Source organism: Choloepus didactylus, chromosome 6 (genome assembly GCF_015220235.1).
Source record: "Choloepus didactylus isolate mChoDid1 chromosome 6, mChoDid1.pri, whole genome shotgun sequence".
Taxonomy (NCBI): Eukaryota; Metazoa; Chordata; class Mammalia; order Pilosa; family Megalonychidae; genus Choloepus; species Choloepus didactylus.
In genome coordinates this window covers 84,906,742-84,924,626 of record NC_051312.1, presented here as the reverse complement: position 1 = coordinate 84,924,626, position 17,885 = coordinate 84,906,742, and the positions used below count along the sequence as shown (strand labels likewise).

The following is a 17,885-nucleotide window of genomic DNA, read 5'->3' as shown; positions in this document are numbered from 1 at the left end:
TTAAACATGGCACCCACTCCATCCTTTACCCATTACTCTCTGTTTTCTTTAACTGCATTTTTTCCCTAGCATTTATTGGACTTATGTGATCAGAGCTATGTTTTAAAAATGGTTACTTTTGCAGCATGTGTAGAATGAAAAAGATGTGAAGGGTTTCAGGGAATCCAGTTAGAAAACTATTTCAGTAGTCAAGGTAAGTGGAGTGGAGAGTTTGGACTGGGATAGCTGTAATCAAAATGGAAAAGAAGGTATATTCATTCAACATTATGAAGCACTTAATATATACCAGATGTAGTGCTAGGTGCCAAAATTAAAGGATAAATAAGATGACTCCTGCTCGAAGAAGCTCACTACCTAGCGTAGTGGTTATTAATACAGCAGTTGGGGCAGTCACCTGGAGAACTTTTCAGAATTCACAAACTTGGATCTTCTGTGGCAAAGTGCTTGGCAGAATCTCAACAGTGAGATAGGCATGTGTCTTCTGGAATAACTTTCTGTGATGATGGAAATGTCCTATATCTAGTGCTTATTGAGCACTTGAAATATGACCATTGCAACTGAGAAACTGAATTTTAATTTAATTTAATTTTAATTAAATAGCTACGTGTGGCCCATGGGTACCATATTGAATAGAACATTTCCGATGAGTGAGACAGTGTACGTAAAAACTGTCATAGTACAATGTGATAGGTGTTTGTTAATAGAACTATGTACTATGGAAAACACAGCGTTCGTTCTTTGTATTTTTCAGGTGCATGTTTACTACTCACATATGTGAATAAAAATTGAAGAGGTAGAATCAATAGGATTTAGAAATGGACCAACAAATGATGAAAAGAGAGAGCTCAAAGATTAAAATTTTAATGTCAGGGAGTGTTAGTGGTTTACATGGTGGTATCATTGACATAGGGGGAAGAAATCAAAATTATGTGATTCTTGACCCTTTTACTTTGCATTCTAGGTTGCAGTTTGTAACTTGGCTTCCTTGGCCCTGAATATGTATGTCACATCAGAACACACGTATGACTTTAAGAAGTTGGCTGAAGTTACCAAAGTTATTGTCCGTAACTTGAATAAAATTATTGATATAAATTACTACCCTATCCCAGAGGTATGTTTGGATTTCACTGTTTGTTGGCAATTATTGTAATCAAAGGTGGAGGGGGTTTATGATAGTCTGCAGGTTATCATTTAAATGAGTATCATTTGAACACTATAAGAAAACAGATAAAGGGTTGGTATGTGCCATTTGGTGCAGAATGTTGCTTTTTCTGTTCAGTAATGTTTTCTCTTTTTATTCTCTGTTTGTTGGCACAAAGGCATACTTATCAAATAAACGCCATCGCCCCATTGGAATTGGGGTACAAGGTCTGGCAGATGCTTTTATCTTGATGAGGTATCCTTTTGAGAGTCCGGAGGCTCAGTTATTGAATAAGCAGATCTTTGAAACCATTTATTATGGAGCTCTGGAAGCCAGCTGTGACCTGGCCAAGGAGCATGGTCCATATGAAACCTATGAGGGTTCTCCAGTCAGCAAGGGAGTGAGTATTACTGATGAAATTTCTTTTTGCTAGTGGGTACCTGTAGTGGGCTGAATGGTGGTTTCCAAAAAGATATGTCCATGAACCTTTGAATGTTAAGGAAAAAGGGTCTTTGCAGGTGTAATTAAGTTAAGGTAAGGAAATAATACTGGATTATCTGGGTGGGCCCTAAATACAATGACAGTTGTCCTTTTAAGAGACACAGAGAATAGGAGGAGGCAGTGTAATCATAGAGGCAGAGATTGGAGTGATAGAGCCACAAACTCAGGAATGCTCATAGCCACCAGAAGCTGGAAGAAGCAAGCAACAAAATCTCTCCTATAATACTTGGAAGGATTGTGGCCCTTTCATTACCTTGATTTCAGACTTTTGGGCTCCATAATTGTGAGAGAATAAATTTCTGCTGTTTTAAGCCAAGTTTGAGGTAATTTGTTATACCAGCCCTAGGAAACTGATTCAGCACCTTTGTCCTAGAAAGGATGGTCTGTCTGGAACTAGTCAGTGTTAAACTGACTTAAGAACAATGCTGTCTGTATTAGTTTTCTATTGCTAAACTTAGTGGCTTAAGACATCAAGCATTCATTATCTCAAGGTTTCCATGGGTTAGGAGTCCAAGCATGGCTTAGCTGGGCTTTTGTCTCAGGGTCCCACAAGACTGTAGTCAAGGTGTTAGACAGGGCTGTGGTCTGATCTGAAGCCCAGATCCACTTCCAAGCTCACTTGACTGTTGGTAGAATTCATTTCCTTACAGGTGTAGAACTCTTGGCATCTTGCTTCTTGAAAGTTCATAGGAGAGAAACTCTTTCCTTTCAGGAAGAGCCCAGTCCCTGTTTTAAGGGCTTTCATCTGATTAAGTCAGGTCCACCCAGGGTAATCTTAGTTTAAAAATCAACTCACTTGGCCCCCCGTACATGGGACATGACTTCGAGTGTAAGTCCCCCGGCAATGTGAGAAATGACTTACAGGGATGAGCCTGGCCCTGGCATCATGGGATTGACAATGCCTTCTTGACCTGAAGGGGGAAAAGAAATGTAACAAAATAAATTTCAGTGGCTAAGAAATTTCACGTAGAATCAAAAGGTCATTCTGGAGGTTATTCTTACTCGAGCTTCAGCCAGATGTTGCAAATTGCCACAGTATGCCAAGCCCCAACCAACAGTATTCCTGAAAACCCTAAAGAAAACCCAGGACCCTATCTAAGGCTCTATTAAAGTTTTACTTATTGAGTTTGTTTTCCAGAAACTTAAAACCTCTAGATTGTCCCTGTGCCAGATAAGCTCTGAAACTTAAAGGTACCGGTCTCTTCCAGAACATCAACCAGTTACATTTCCCTACCCCATAATGTTGGCACCTCTTTCCAACATGAAGGAGTTGAATGGTTATTGCCCAAGTATCCCTGAAGATTGAGAGGGTGATCAGATGGGAGGGAGGAGTTGTAACAGAGAAGTTAGGATTCAACAAATGATTATGACTACTGAAACATTATATAGATATTTCTTTTTAGATTCCTAGTGTATTAGAACAGAAGGAAATACCTCAAATTGTTGAACTGTAACCCATACTATACTTTGAAATTTGCTCTATAACTGCTTATCAGACTTACTTTGAAATTTATTGCTTTTCTGCATATATATTTCACAATAAAAATGTTTAAAAAATAAATTAAAAAAATTGAAATCAACTGATCTGGGACCTAAATTACAACCGCAAAAACCCTGCATTCTTGCCATGATCGTGGGAGTGACATCCATCGTAATCACAGGTTCTTCCAACACTCAAGAGGAGATTACATACATTATATACACTGGGGGGTGGGACTCTGGGGCACCATCTTAGAATTTTGCCTTCTATGTTGCTTTTATTATCAATAGTATGATTCTCTTCCACATAAAATGTTATTTTTAGTTCTGACATTTTGCTGATATTGTGTGATTGTTTGAAAATAGACATTTAGCTAAGTAAGTGGATCAAGGCAGTGAAGACAGATGAGGTTGGAGTGATGCTTTTACTGTGAAAAAAGCAAATATATCTCACCAACATGCCTTCGTTAGTATTAGGATTTCCTGGTTTGTGGATACTCTGTGGATCTTTTGTGAAGGCTCAGCAGGAACATGAGGAAGAGATGAGATCTTACCCAATTTTCTTAGCTAACTTCTGACCAGAATGACTGGAAGTCTGTCCAGGAAAATTTCTGGACCTTGTATTCCTTACACAGTTCTAGAAGACAGTGTTTATTGAGACATGGAAGTATGATAGTTATTTGTGTTTTTTTTTTGTCATAGTTTTAAATTGCCATAAGAGACTTATCATAAAGTTGGGTTGTTTGTTCTTTAGATCCTTCAGTATGATATGTGGAACGTTACTCCCACAGACCTATGGGACTGGAATTTTCTCAAGGAGAAGATTGCAAAGTAAGTAAAGAGATGTAATGTAACTTTGAAATCAGGAGAGTTTGGTTTCTCATCCTGGCTCTTCAGAAGTTAGATATGTCATTTTAACTTATGAAGCTTATTTTTCTCCTCTTTTAAATGGGGCTAAAATGACCTGTTTCACAGGGCTACTTTTGTAAGGGAACTTTATAAGATAACATAAGTATAGTAATCTGCAAATTGCTTTGACACAATGAAAGCGTTTCAATACATGGTAGGTATTTGTATTAGTTAGGGTTCTCTAGGGAAACAGAATCAATGAGAGGTGTCTCTGATTATCAAATTGTAAAAGTGGCTCACGCAACTGTGGGTATGCACGAGTCCAGATTCTGTAGAGCCGTCAACAAACTGTCAACTCCAAGGAATATGTCCGATGAACTCCTCAGGAAATGAACCAGCAACTTCGACGAACTCCTCAGGAAATGCTTCACTGGGCAGCCGAAGAAGAAGTGAAGGTCCTCTATCTGTCTTGCTTATAAGTCTTCAACTGATTAATTGGATTAAATCCAGCCAATTGCATTCTCTCATTGTGGAAGGCACGCCCTTTGGTGAGTCATCAGTCACAGCTGCAGTTAATTGACTGATGATTTAATAAACCAGCCTGTTGGTTTATTAACCAGCTTCATACATCCTCACAGCAATTGTTAGGCCAGTGTTTGCTTGACCAGACAGCAGGGTCACCTGGCCGTTACATGAACTTAACCATCACAGTATTATTATCAGATGATCTTGTTTTAGGGGCTTAACTACCTAGACATATTCTTAATTAATTCTCTCATTAAATCTTTGTATTTCCAAGTGTGTTTGCCTTGAAATTTTTTTACTCTTTTATTTATTGCTTAGCCACATTGGGCATGTAAATTTTTGGCCTTTGTTTGAATTGATTTCATAGGAATAAGTTTTTTTGGAAGAGCTTTTGGAGGTTAGTGTGTTAAACTGTGTGAAAGAAAATTTTTTTAATTGGGTCTTTGTAAGCCTTTCAAACTAATAAAAATGATTTGAGTGTAGACAGAATGTTTTGCTGAGTGAATAATGAAACATAATTTTTTTCTTTCTTGACGAGTCAGTGTCATCTGTGGGTTAATGTATAAGCAAAGTTTCCAGTTTTTTCAGAAGGAAGCAATAGCTTAAAATGCTTTTAAAAATATCTATTTGCCTTACAAATGTTTTATTACTCAGATAATACATGGAGAAATTTTAGAAAATCATACATATGAGGAAAATTACCCCAGTATTAACTCCTCTAAAAACCTATTTGCATTATGGTATCTTTTATCCTTCAGACTTTTTTCTGAATGTGTGTGTGTGCATGTGCATATTTGGATGTAAATTCAACTTTTATAAAAATGGACCTGTACTCTTACTTTTGTTCTTTGTTTTTCTAAAAATACTATGGTTGAACTATTTTTCTTATATACATGACTTTTTAAAATTTTAAAATTAATACATGCATACACATTCATTGTTAATAAAGTCCAAATACAGAAATAGAATAGAAAATAAAAGTTCTTCTTCATACCTCTCTGCCACACACTTGTCCTACAAAACAGACAAGAAGCCAACTTACGCTTTTTCCCAGAGGTAACCATTGTTTATGGTATGTATTTTTCTGGACCTTTTTGAGTACATTTGCAGATAGATAAATACACATACAGATGCAGTTTTGTTTTATAAAACTGATCAAACTTGACATTATTCTTTATTTAGAGATGTATTTTGGAGATCTTTTTCTTTTAGTATATGTAGATCTATCTAATGTTTTTAATGATCACAGACAATTCTATAGTTTGGCTGTACCATATGTGTATGATTTTTCAAAACATATTTCTGTCTGTAGTCTTGGTGATTTGCTTGATATAAAAACAAAAAGGTGACATAGTGGGATTGAGAACTCAGTTATACAGACTCCATCAGGATATGAGGCTATATGCTAAGCAGGATATAAGTATATAGGTAAGAACGTGGGAAAGATATACTCTTTTTCTTTTGAGAAACTTAAGACTAAGTAAGATAAGAAATGGAACACAAATAGTTAAAGTATACATAAAAGTACAAGTTATAGGAAATGCTTGCAAGGAACACATTTGTATTTGACGTTTTGATTTCATGTTGCCTGCCTGGTCAGAAAAGATGTTATAGATTGAAGAATGAGCTGTGGGCAATTTGAAGATTGCTCAGTGGGTCATATACTACATATCCTTCCTTAAGCACTCTATGATACTGAATACAGTCAAGATGTTAACTGTCTTCTAGGAAATTATAATTGAAGAGGTAATAGAGGAAGTCAGGAATATATTTGGAGCATAATTTGTCACTGTTCACAGGATAATGGAGAGTTGTGATAATATGTGTCTGAGTCTGACCACTGTCACATCATTATGTTTCCTGAAGGGGCCTAGCACAGTGAAAAGAGTGAGGGTTGAATGAGTGTACCCTTATACAGGTGGGGACTTTTCAACAGAGATTTCAGTACTTTCCTGGACTGAATAGGTTATGGCATGATAAGGATTACCAGCAGCAAAAATTCTACCAATTCTGTTTAGGAGTTAGACATTTAGGAGAGGGATGAGGTATATCACCCATACTGTGGAGGTGTATCACTGTAGAGATTAAATTCAAAAGTCAATATGTGAGTCAAATGTATGTATATTAGTCACAGCATTTACTCCAATGACTTAAAGTAGCTGCCTTCCTGGAAGATTTTAGCTTTAAGGCGGCGAGCACTTAATACTTTCCTTTTCTTTAGGTATGGTATAAGAAACAGTTTACTTATTGCCCCGATGCCTACTGCTTCAACTGCTCAGATCTTGGGCAATAATGAGTCTATTGAACCTTATACCAGCAACATCTATACTCGCAGAGTCTTGTCAGGAGAATTTCAGGTGAGGAGATCATATCCAGACCTGAGAGATCTTTCAAAAGCTTGGTGTTGGGGGTAAATGTTCACTTATATTTAGCATGTTTGCTTTTTCTCTTAGTTTGGGGGCAAGGCTTTGATAAAGTGAGTCATCTTCATCTCTGATAGTCTATGTTATTTTAGCACATAATACACAATATCTTTTGAAAGAATGAATGATTGGGGGTTGAGTATGAAAGTAGCTTGTTGATTGCCGAGTTCACATGATGTTTAACCATTCTGTAATCATAGTAATGATATATGCTGCCACCTCAGATGCTTAGGTGGGTGATACTCAAGATCTATATAGAAGCAGCATTTGAAACAGTGGTTCTCAACCTTGGTTACCAATCAAAATTTCTGTTGGTTGGGACCAGTAGTTTTTTTTTTCATTTTTATTTTTTTTTAAGTTTCTGGGTGATTCTAATGTGCAGTAATATTAACCACTTATCGTAAAGATTTTCATTTGTGAATTTCCAGATATTCTGAGATAGATTTCTGTAAGATTTGGGGAGGGTACATTTCAATTTTTTCTCTCTAAGTATTTATTGTATCCTTACTTTTTAAGTAATGTTAGTTCTTTTCACTTTTGCAAATGTCATATATTCTGTTTCTTGAGAAACAAATATTGGAATCTCAAAGGATTATAGCTTTCATGTGGTGGGATGGAGCTCTCAGTTTTATAAAAAATAGTATTTACCAAGCAATCTAATATTAAGTAATTCTTCTATGATCTCATTTACTTAAATTTCCAAGCCTGTGATCCTGTGTAGACTTTGTCACTGTTATTTATTCTTTCACTTCTTTTCTGCTTTTCCATTCAGATTGTGAATCCTCACTTGCTGAAAGATCTTACTGAGAGAGGCTTTTGGAATGAAGAGATGAAAAACCAGATTATTGCATGCAATGGCTCTATCCAGGTACAGAAGGAAAACGATGTGTGATCTTCAGGGACACGGTGGTGCATCCTTACTTCTCCCAGGCAATGGAGAGAAAGAATGGCTATTCAGTGTGGTATTATAGGTTATGCTTATGTAGCTCTGTTTACCTCTGCATTGTCATGCTAGGATTATACACATCTTCACATAGCCGTTACCCTCTTGTGTTTTTAAATTAATGGTTCCCGTTTTTCTGCACATTAGAATCAATTAGGGAGCTTTTAAAATACTGAAGCTTAGGTCACATTCCATATCAATTAAATAAGAACGTCTGGGTGTGGGAGCCATGCATTAATTATCTTTTAAAGGTTCTGCAAGTGATTCCAAAGTGCATCAAAGCTTGTGGACCACTGATATAAAGTCTAAAATTGAAGAATCAAGCTTAATTAAAAAGTGTGGTGGAGACTGATGCAAGTTAATCCTAGTCCTAAGAAAACCTGATTTCTATTGACTCCAAATGGAGTTTGTGAAGTCCTAGCTTATTTAAAGGACTTTTGTCTCTTTGCTTTCCTTGATCATGTCCCTGTAAGTTACATCCTTCATGATTTGTGTTTTCTGCAAAACTCAAAGGTCATTTATTGGTGCTTAGCTCTGACTTTTCCTTCCTTCCTTGAGTTCCTCTTAAACAAAGTATGTTTTAGCTATAAACCAGAAAACATGGATACTTAAATCACCACCATCAGACTGATATTTGATTGGTTAGATGGGGCTTTGTTGGACTTTCTAAACCAGAGGTGAACAGTCTTGGCAAATCTGATAGGAATTATATCAGATGAAACCGAATGGTAGGGTCAGATCTATCAGGAAGTAGAAGCGAGGCTGGAACCTTGGGTTATCATTCTGTCAGTCATATTGCTTTCTTCAACAGGAGTAGAATGAACATTTGGTTTCCTTTCTTCAGAGCATACCTGAAATTCCTGATGACCTGAAACAACTTTATAAGACGGTGTGGGAAATCTCTCAGAAAACCATTCTCAAGATGGCGGCTGAGAGAGGGGCTTTCATTGACCAAAGCCAGTCTTTGAACATTCATATTGCTGAGCCTAACTATGGCAAACTCACTAGTATGCACTTCTACGGCTGGAAGCAGGTTGGTGGAGGAAATCAAGGATGACTTATTGTCAACTTGGGATATTTGGGAATTGGAACAGAGTTTTATGTTCTAGCTACCTGTTAAATATTGCCACCTAGAAGTCCTTTCAATTCAAACCCAGTATGTTAAAACCAGCCCATGGATTTTGTACCAGAATTAGCTGTTACATTGGATTTTCTTGTTTCTGTTGGGATTATTTCATTCGTAGTTTTGAAAATTTTGGAGTTACCTATGATTTTCCCTTTCCTTTCATTTACCATGTTGTGTTGATTTTTTCTTCATTCTGTCTCTTGAATTTCTTCCTATTCCACTGCCATTTCTCAGCTTCTTAACTGATCTCTCTTTTTTTCATGTCTCTATCCAGGCCATCTTGTACATTACTGCCATTCCTAAAGTAAAACTTTGTACATTTCAGTCCACAATTCAGAAACATCCATTGTTTCCCCATTTTAATTATATAGTAGTCATTACCAACTATAAAGTTCTGTGACTCTGGACTATATTCTTATTCTCTGGCATTGTGTTGAGTATTTATACGGAATACTAAATATATTATTTTTATTTAACAAACATTTATTGAATATCTACTTTGTGTCATGACTGCAGATATTGTATAGAATATGATTCTTATCCCTGAGATAGTCTTAGTCTCTTGTTATGCAGAGACATAGTCTAGCCGTCCAAATAGTTATAATCTAAGGCAGACATGCTATCTTGGGCAAACTTGGAAGTCATATAGAGAACAAAAATATTGGACATTTCTATGTATGTAAACCTATCTTAGGGCAAAAAGAACAGGATATACCTGTGTGGCTTCCATACTCGAAGCATTTTTGAGAGAGCTTCCTAGAAGAGAGAATTTCAAGTTAAGAAGAGAGTTTGAGCTTATTTATTGGAATGTGTTTTAAACATTGATCTTGAATGTCTCACGTTGTCACAAATATTTCTTCCTTAAAGCTGTATTTGCTTCCCTTCTAGGGTTTGAAGACTGGGATGTATTATTTAAGGACAAGACCAGCGGCTAATCCTATCCAGTTCACTTTGAATAAAGAGAAGCTGAAAGACAAGGAAAAGGCATCTAAGGAGGAAGAAGAGAAGGAAAGGAACACAGCAGCCATGGTGTGCTCTTTGGAGAACAGAGATGAGTGTCTGATGTGTGGATCCTGAGAAGAAAGGTTTAGAAGAGAAGACCAGCACTTCTTAACAGCCAGACTACTTGAGCATAGATAGGTATAGTGAGTTTGCTTGAAGGTAAGGCTTTGCTGGACCTTATTGCAGAAAAAGGATCAATTGATTTAAAGTACTGTTTCTATGTAGTATGGAAATAATGGTTTTTTAAAATGTTTAGCAGAGCAAAGGAAGTCATCTTGCAATTAAGGAGTGATTCAGTAGGGGTCCGTCACCCCTCTGGCACCCTTTTCTCATGACCTCAATTTTGGTAAAGAGACTTAGTTTTGCTGCTTTGACTGGTGGGTCCCTCAAAACAAAGCTGAATGAAGACCCATGAGAAATGCTGGCAGGGTTGTCTCCTGATTCATATGAGTAACCTGCCCAGGGCCATGCAGGAAAGGTATGTGAAAGTTTGGATCTTATTAGATTTGTGCTTTTATATTTTTGTTTTCTTCTGACTTGCTCCCGGACCTTTATCTGAACACGCTCCTAAAGGTCATTCTGAAATAAAGATCAATGTTTCTAAGTGACTGTGTCAGATTAATTTTGTAATTTGTTTTCATACAAATGTCAAATTTGAAAAAAAAAAAACAAAAACCACATGTGTTCTTCGAGAATTCACGGAGAAAATGTTAAGACAAATTACTTAGAAGCTGTATAGAATTCTCATTTTAATATGTGCCTTTTCCCTCCTTTTTAAGTCATGCATGTTTATACACAGACGTGTTTACCCTTTATTATTACTCTGACTGGTACTCTTTTGAAGATGATTACTTTTCCAATTTTGATATAGACAAGTAATACTAACAACTTTAGTTAGTGACATGCCCCCCAAATGTTCATATTCATGGGCTTTTTGCAGAAAATCCTGGAGTGTTAAAGTTTTATGTCCCCTTTATTTCTTCAGTGGTTTTGATTGTATCTTATGATAGCTTGTGTTCAATTCCTTATTCCATATTTCAGGGCATAACTTAACGTTTAAATGGTTTTTTTTCCTTAAAGCAATTTCATAAATTGATTTTTGGGCTCCTTATAAAATTGTGAGGTAGGGATATATTATTTTTAAGTCCTACTTTTACTGGAAAGGAAATAGATTCAAAAAAGTTGTGTTGAAATTCTAAGCTTTTTTCTATTTTGTAATGTGTGTGCTTCTGTATCATATTTTGATTGATATGTTACTGTTCCTAGATGTATCTGGTTTTGGTAAACTTCAACACATATCTCTCTGTGAAGTACTGATTTGAATTACCAGTTTCATTGATATCCTTATCAGACTGGCCAGATTTATTTTCAAATATAGATTTTAGATTTTCTATTAATTCTAGACTTTTAGAATTAATTTTCTGTTAATTCTAGACTTTTAACCCTTATTTTGTTCTTTTCCACAATGGTATTCTAATATATAATAATTTTTCTAAAGACTGTTTCAGAGATTGTTAAAATGAACCTATAGTATACAATTTTATAATCATAATTGCTACTCATTTCATCCTGTCCAATGTAATGCAAATTATTAAACTTAGTTATCTTTACATCTTTTCTGAGAAAAATTCCAAAGATCTGTGGGTACAAAGTTAATAGAGAGGAATGACTGTCATGAAATTAAGCTGGTTGGCTTGTTCATTCATTCATTTGCTCTTTTTTCATTCTTTATTTAAGAAATACTTATTGAGTGCCTACCTTGTTTCAAACACTGTACACAGTTGTTGATGTATACACATAAGAGTTATCTCCAGAAGGACAGACCATTTTCTGTTCTTTGATTAAAGCTAGGGGGAAGGACCACCCAGTTTGGCATATCTGCAACATTAAACAGTTGCTGAAAAAGTGTCTCTATTGCTTGACTCCAGATTTCAATAAACCATTTAATGACCCTCTGACATGGGTATAGACCACAAATTTCTTTTCTTCTTACTCTTGAACTGGCTTTCTTCCTAACAAGGGCTTGAGCTCAAGACATACTGAACATAAAGTGTCTATTGCCTTGAAAATCTTGATTTTTCTGTTCTGTTTCTAAGGGGTGTTGCTAGATAGGGCCTTTTCTCACTTTACCTGCTAAGACCTCCCTCCTCTGCCCCCTCCTTTTTGATACTTAAATACCAGCTCTATTGAGACATTATTCATGTACCATACAATTCATCTATTTAAAGTTTACAGTTTGATAGGTTTTAGTATGTACACAATGTGTGAAACCATCACCACAATTAATTTTATAATTTTTGCATCACTGCCTCCCACCCCCAAAACATCCCATAACCTAGCAGTCAATTCTTTTATCTCCCCTACTTCCAGCCCTAGGCAACCATAAATCTACTTTCTGAATCTGTATGTTTGCTTATTCTGGAAATTTCATATAAATGGAATCATGCTACATGTGGTCTTTTATTACTGGCTTCTTTCCCTTAGCATAATGTTTTCAAGGTTCATCTATGTTGTAGCATGTATCAGTATTTCACTCATTTTTATTGCTGAATAATATGCCATTGTATGGGATATACCACATTTATCCACTTGTCAGTTGATGGACATTTAGGTTGTTTCCACTTTTTGGCTATTATGAATAATGCTCTTTGAACATCTGTGTACCTGTTTCTGCATGGACATGCATTTTCATCTCTCTTGGGTGGTATATAACTATGAGCGGAATTGCTAGATCATATGATAATTCTATGTTTAACTTTTTGAGGAACCATCAAATTGTTTTCGACAACAGCTGCAGCATTTTGCATTCCCACTAGCTGTGCAAGAGGGTTTGAATTTCTCCACATCCATTCTAACACTTGTTATTGTCAGTCTTTTTTTCTTTTAATACAATTTTATTAAGATGTGTTATATATGTTATATATTCATATAATCCATCTAAAGTATCCAATCAGTGGCTCATGGTATCATCACACAGTTGTGCATTCATCACCACAATCTTTGAACATTTTCATTACTTCAGGAAGCAAAAGAAAAAAAAAGAGAAAGCCAAAAACATCCTGTATACTTACCCCCACCCCTATCATTGATCCCTAGTATTGGTGCAATACATTTGTTGCTGTAGATGAAAGAATATTAAGATATTTCTGTTAACTATAGTCATTGTTTGTAGTAGGTGCATTTTTTCCACCATATACTGTCTATTACTGACTCCTTGTAATAGTTTTGTACATTTGTTCTAGTTCATGGAGGAAATTTTTTATATTTGTACTGTTATCACAGTCATTGTCCATCACAAGATTTACTGAGTTATACATTCCCATGTTTTAGCCTCTGGCTTTCCTTTTGTTCACATATATGACTCTAAACTTCCCCTGTCAGCTACAGTCACACCATTCAGCACTGTTAATTATACTCAAAATAATGTGGTACCATTACTTCTATCATTGCCACTCATTTAAATTCAACCTAGTTTAAAATTCTGCACATCTTAAGCAACCGCTCTCCATTCTCTAGCCTCATTCATCTCCTAGTAACCTATATTCTAGGTTCTATGTTCATGAGTTTACATAGTATAATTAGTTCACATTAGTGAGATCATACAACATTTTTCTGATTTATTTTACTCAACATAATGTTTTCAAGGTTCATCCATGTTATCTCATGATTTGGGACTTCATTTTTACTGCTGAATAATATTCCGTCATATGTACATATCACATTTTGTTTATCCATTCATCAGTTGATGGGCACTTGGACTGTTTCTGTCTTTTGGCAATTGTGAATAAGGCCGCTATGAACATTGGTGTGCAAATGTCTGTTCGCGTCCCTGCTTTCAGTTCTTGGCATTTAACAAGTAGCAGGATTGCTGGATCATAGGGCAACTCTATACTTAGCTTTCTGAGGAACGACCAAAGTGCTGTACCATTTTACATTCCCACCAGCAGTGAATAAGTGTTCCTATTTCTCCACATCCTCTCCAACATTTGTAGTTTCCTGTTTGTTTCTTAGTGGCCATTCTAATAGGTATGAAATGATATCTCATTGTGGTTTTGATTTACATTTCCCTATAGTCAGATTTTTATTATGTAACTGTAGCCATCCAAGTGGGCAAAGGGGTATCTATCTCATGGTTTTTATTTGCATTTCTCAGATGATTAATGATGTTGAGTATCTTTTCATGTGCTTTTGGCTATTGTATATCTTCTTTGCATAAATGTTTATTTAGACCCTTTGCCCATTTTTAATTGGGTTGTCTTTTTATTATTAAGAGTTGTTTATATATTCTGGTTACAAGTCCTACATTAGAAAATATGGTATGCAAACATTTTCTCCTGTTTTGTGGCTGTTCTCACTTGTGGCGTCCTTTGCAGCACAAATGTTTTTAATTTTGATGAAGTCCAATTTCTCTATTTTTTCTCTAGTCATTTGTGCATTTGTTATCAGACCTAAGAAACCATTGCGGGTTAATTTTAGGTTATGGAGATTTACTCCTGTGTTTTCTTCTAACAGTTTTATAGTTTTATTTTTTATATTTGGGTGTTTGGTCTATTTTGAGTTCATTTTTGTATATGATATGAGGTAAGAGTCCAACTTATTCTTTTGCATGTGGATATCCAGTTGTATCTGCAGCATTTGTTAAAAAGACTATTCTTTATTGAGTGGTCTTGGCACCCTTGTCAGTCCCCTTGTTTTTATAATCTCTGTTCCCTAGGGTTTTACTGCATCATAAGCATTTATTGACTAGCTGGCAAAGGGATGCAAAGATAATATGAGAAAGACACTGTTCTTAGAAGACTCCTAATCTGGTGGGGTGATAGACATGCTAGAAATATTAATACCAGGAAAACAGTTTTGAATAAGAGGTCTCCTGATTTTTAGCTATAACTAATGACAGTGATAGTGATGATGATGCTGACATTAATTAAACCTTTACTTTGTGCCAAACACTATTTTATCTAGGGTACATATAATAACTATGTATTATTTAGTTTCCACAGAGTCCTATGAGATAGTATGATTATCATCTCCATTTGCATATGAGGCACAGGCACAGACAGGTTACATAACTTTCTTCACACAATAAGTGGCAGAGCCAGAATTTTTACTTCCTAATTCTCCTGGGTAAAGAGTCAAAACCCTTCAAGTTAGATAATAATGGGGCAGTTTTTTAGTTATGTAAAGTCAAAATCTTGATGTTGAGGAAAGAATATTTTTGTGTTACATGAAGTAGCACATTTTTATTTAACGTTAAGTGACTCCACTTTTTATTGATTATCAGAACCTGGGTCCGTTAATGCAGGTCTCCACTTCTTAATGAGGTGACTTAATTTTAGTCCTAACCAGAGTTATGGCTTTGGCCTGAATTCAAAGAAACATGTTGGAATTCATCAGACATTTACTGAATGCTTTTACATATGATAAAAGATGAGTAAGACAGACTACTTCCAAGGAATTCACAGGCAGAGCTCTGATGGAGAAAGTAGGAAAATAAATTATGACATTAAAAGTAAATTAAACAAGTGGAGGGATATATTCATTCAAGAAAGTGTTGTTTAGCTCTGTCCTAGGTGCTGGCAATAAAGCGGTGAGTTTGGCATGGTCCCTGACCCCTAGTTCATAATCTAGTAATAGAGATAGATAATATAAAACAACGTTGTAAATCTTGTTGAAGAGATCATAATCCCACTCTGCATTAGAGTGGAAGTGATTTCTAAACTGTTGAATTTAGATAAGTAAAGAGGACAGGTGGGGTATTTCTGGCAGAAGGGACATCAAAAGCTGTGACATGGGGCAAGAAACATGGTGTGTGTATTTTTGGATGTGTGGTTTAAACAGTTCTGTGTTGCTGGAGTATAAACTGAGGCAGTGAGTGTTAGGAGATGAGAGCAAAAAGAGTGGTGCAGAAGCCACAATACACAAGATATGTACTTTGTTAAGAACCTTGAACTGTTGATACAAATGGGGAATAACTGATGGTTTTGATCACAGTAATAACATAACTATATTCTTCTGTGTGGAAGTTAACAAAATTTCAGACATGGAACCCAGTTATCAGGCTACTATTGTATCCTGAGCAAGAGAAGATGATTGCTGGAAATAGGGCAATGTTAGGGTGGATGGAGAAAGATAAAGGAGGCAAAATTAGCAGGGCTTATTGACTGACTAGTGTGTGGAGGGTGTGAATGAATGAGAGGACACTGGGATGAAACCAAGATTTCTGGCTTGGATAATAGTGTCTGTGGTGGTGCCACTGACTGACAGGGGAGATAGACATGGAAGTACAATCTTGGGGAAAAAAGATAATTCATTTTGGATGTGTTAAATTTAAGGTGCCTGTGAGACATCCGGATAGAAAGATCCTATCAGGAGAGAAGTCTGAACTGACTATATAGCTGTGGATGATGTTAGCATGTAAGTTGTGGATAGGATTATCTAAGTGTAAATAGATTGAGGAGAACAGTAGATCCCTGCAAACATTAGTCTTTAAGGGGTGGATAGAGGAAAAGTCCGTGAAGAAAACAGGTCAAGTAGATCCAGCATCATGATCAGGGCAGAAGTCAGATTACAGTGGAATATGAGGAAATGAATGCAATGAGTGGGCTAAAAGGAAAAAGAAAAATTGACCAAGAGCTAGAGGAATATGTGGGGTTAAAAGGTTTATTTTTCCTTAGTCAGTTTATGCTGTGGTAATTAAAAAGGAAGATACATTATATTTCAGGGGAAAACAGTATTTTAGAAAACAAACAAACCATCAAGTTGGTATGAATCTGAGTTTCATGACAGTTAGAAGATGTAAAAGGGGAGATTAGACTGGTTGTTTGCCTAGGAAAGACTTCAATGTAGAAGGGTGGGCCTGTGATTTTTTACTTTCCCCAAACGTGATCAGAATCCAAATGATTCTCAAAGAGGTGATTTGCAAATAAAAATGCTGAGAACATTCCATTGATTGTAAACATTGGAAACCACCTTAAGCAAAAAAGGAAATTCATTGAGGACTCGGGAGTAGCTCAGGGAATCAGAGGAGTGAACAGCCAAGTCAGAAAGGCAGAATCAGGGCAACTCTGGGACTTCACAAACATCTCTGAAGCTTTCTCCATGCTGCTGCCATTGATGTGACTATTCTAGTGATTCCCTGTCTCTGTCTTTCCTTTGCAAGTTTTAAATTTTTGAGGAAGAAAATCTGATTGGCCTGGTATGTGCTGGGTATATATTCTAGTTACAACGAGATGGAGTAGCTAATGTAGCAAAGATTTCAGTGCTGGGGGCTCATCCCTGTGTATTTATTTTCAGAGAAGTAGGAAGTGTTTGAATAGGCAAACACCCCAGTTGATCTGTGAATGGCTGCATAATCCTTTGTTCATAGTAAGTGGGTATATGCCTCAGTCTACAAACTCAGGCATATAAGAAATACCACTTTCTATAACAACTTAATTTTTGACTCCAAGCCTCATTCTGCCTGGCTCAATCCTTGGAACTTTCCCCCTCCATCCCTTGTATCTTACAGTTGAGGTGCATTAGGGATGCAGGGAGACCATCTGGCCATTGATCATCAGTCTGTACAAATATACTGATATTTCCAGTGTCCCCACCAACTCTCTGTTGTGCCTGTTCCTCACTTGAGAAATCGGCAACTTCGATGAGTCTTTCTCCATCTCCAGTTCACCTAGCCTTCCCTGGGGTCTTGTTGCTTCCCAAACAAAACTGCCAGGAAGCAGCCTGGCTGCTCCAGGATCCATACTTTCACTCAGACCAAAGTGTTCTGTCTTTAATCTGGGAGAACCTTCACTGTCCTCTCTGCTTCTGCAAGACATTTTGTTTGTAACATGACCTCTATTCCCAAATCCCCTAAAATTCTCCTAAGACTAAATTCATATATTTACTCTGAAGCAATGA

At 36.4% G+C, this 17,885-nt stretch overlaps 1 protein-coding gene across 1 annotated transcript in view; it reads left to right on the top strand.

Moving 5' to 3' along the window:
- The window catches only part of RRM1 (ribonucleotide reductase catalytic subunit M1), a 54,702-nt gene extending 44,105 nt beyond the window's left edge, over nucleotides 1-10,597 (top strand). Inside the window, exons 13-19 of the mRNA XM_037840481.1 lie at nucleotides 962-1,111; nucleotides 1,320-1,541; nucleotides 3,876-3,952; nucleotides 6,717-6,852; nucleotides 7,691-7,786; nucleotides 8,706-8,894; nucleotides 9,876-10,597. Coding sequence (XP_037696409.1) covers nucleotides 962-1,111; nucleotides 1,320-1,541; nucleotides 3,876-3,952; nucleotides 6,717-6,852; nucleotides 7,691-7,786; nucleotides 8,706-8,894; nucleotides 9,876-10,064 — 1,059 coding nt within the window. The 3' untranslated portion in view covers nucleotides 10,065-10,597. The remainder of the gene's footprint in view (nucleotides 1-961; nucleotides 1,112-1,319; nucleotides 1,542-3,875; nucleotides 3,953-6,716; nucleotides 6,853-7,690; nucleotides 7,787-8,705; nucleotides 8,895-9,875) is intronic.
- Nucleotides 10,598-17,885: the final 7,288 nt, after the last annotated feature.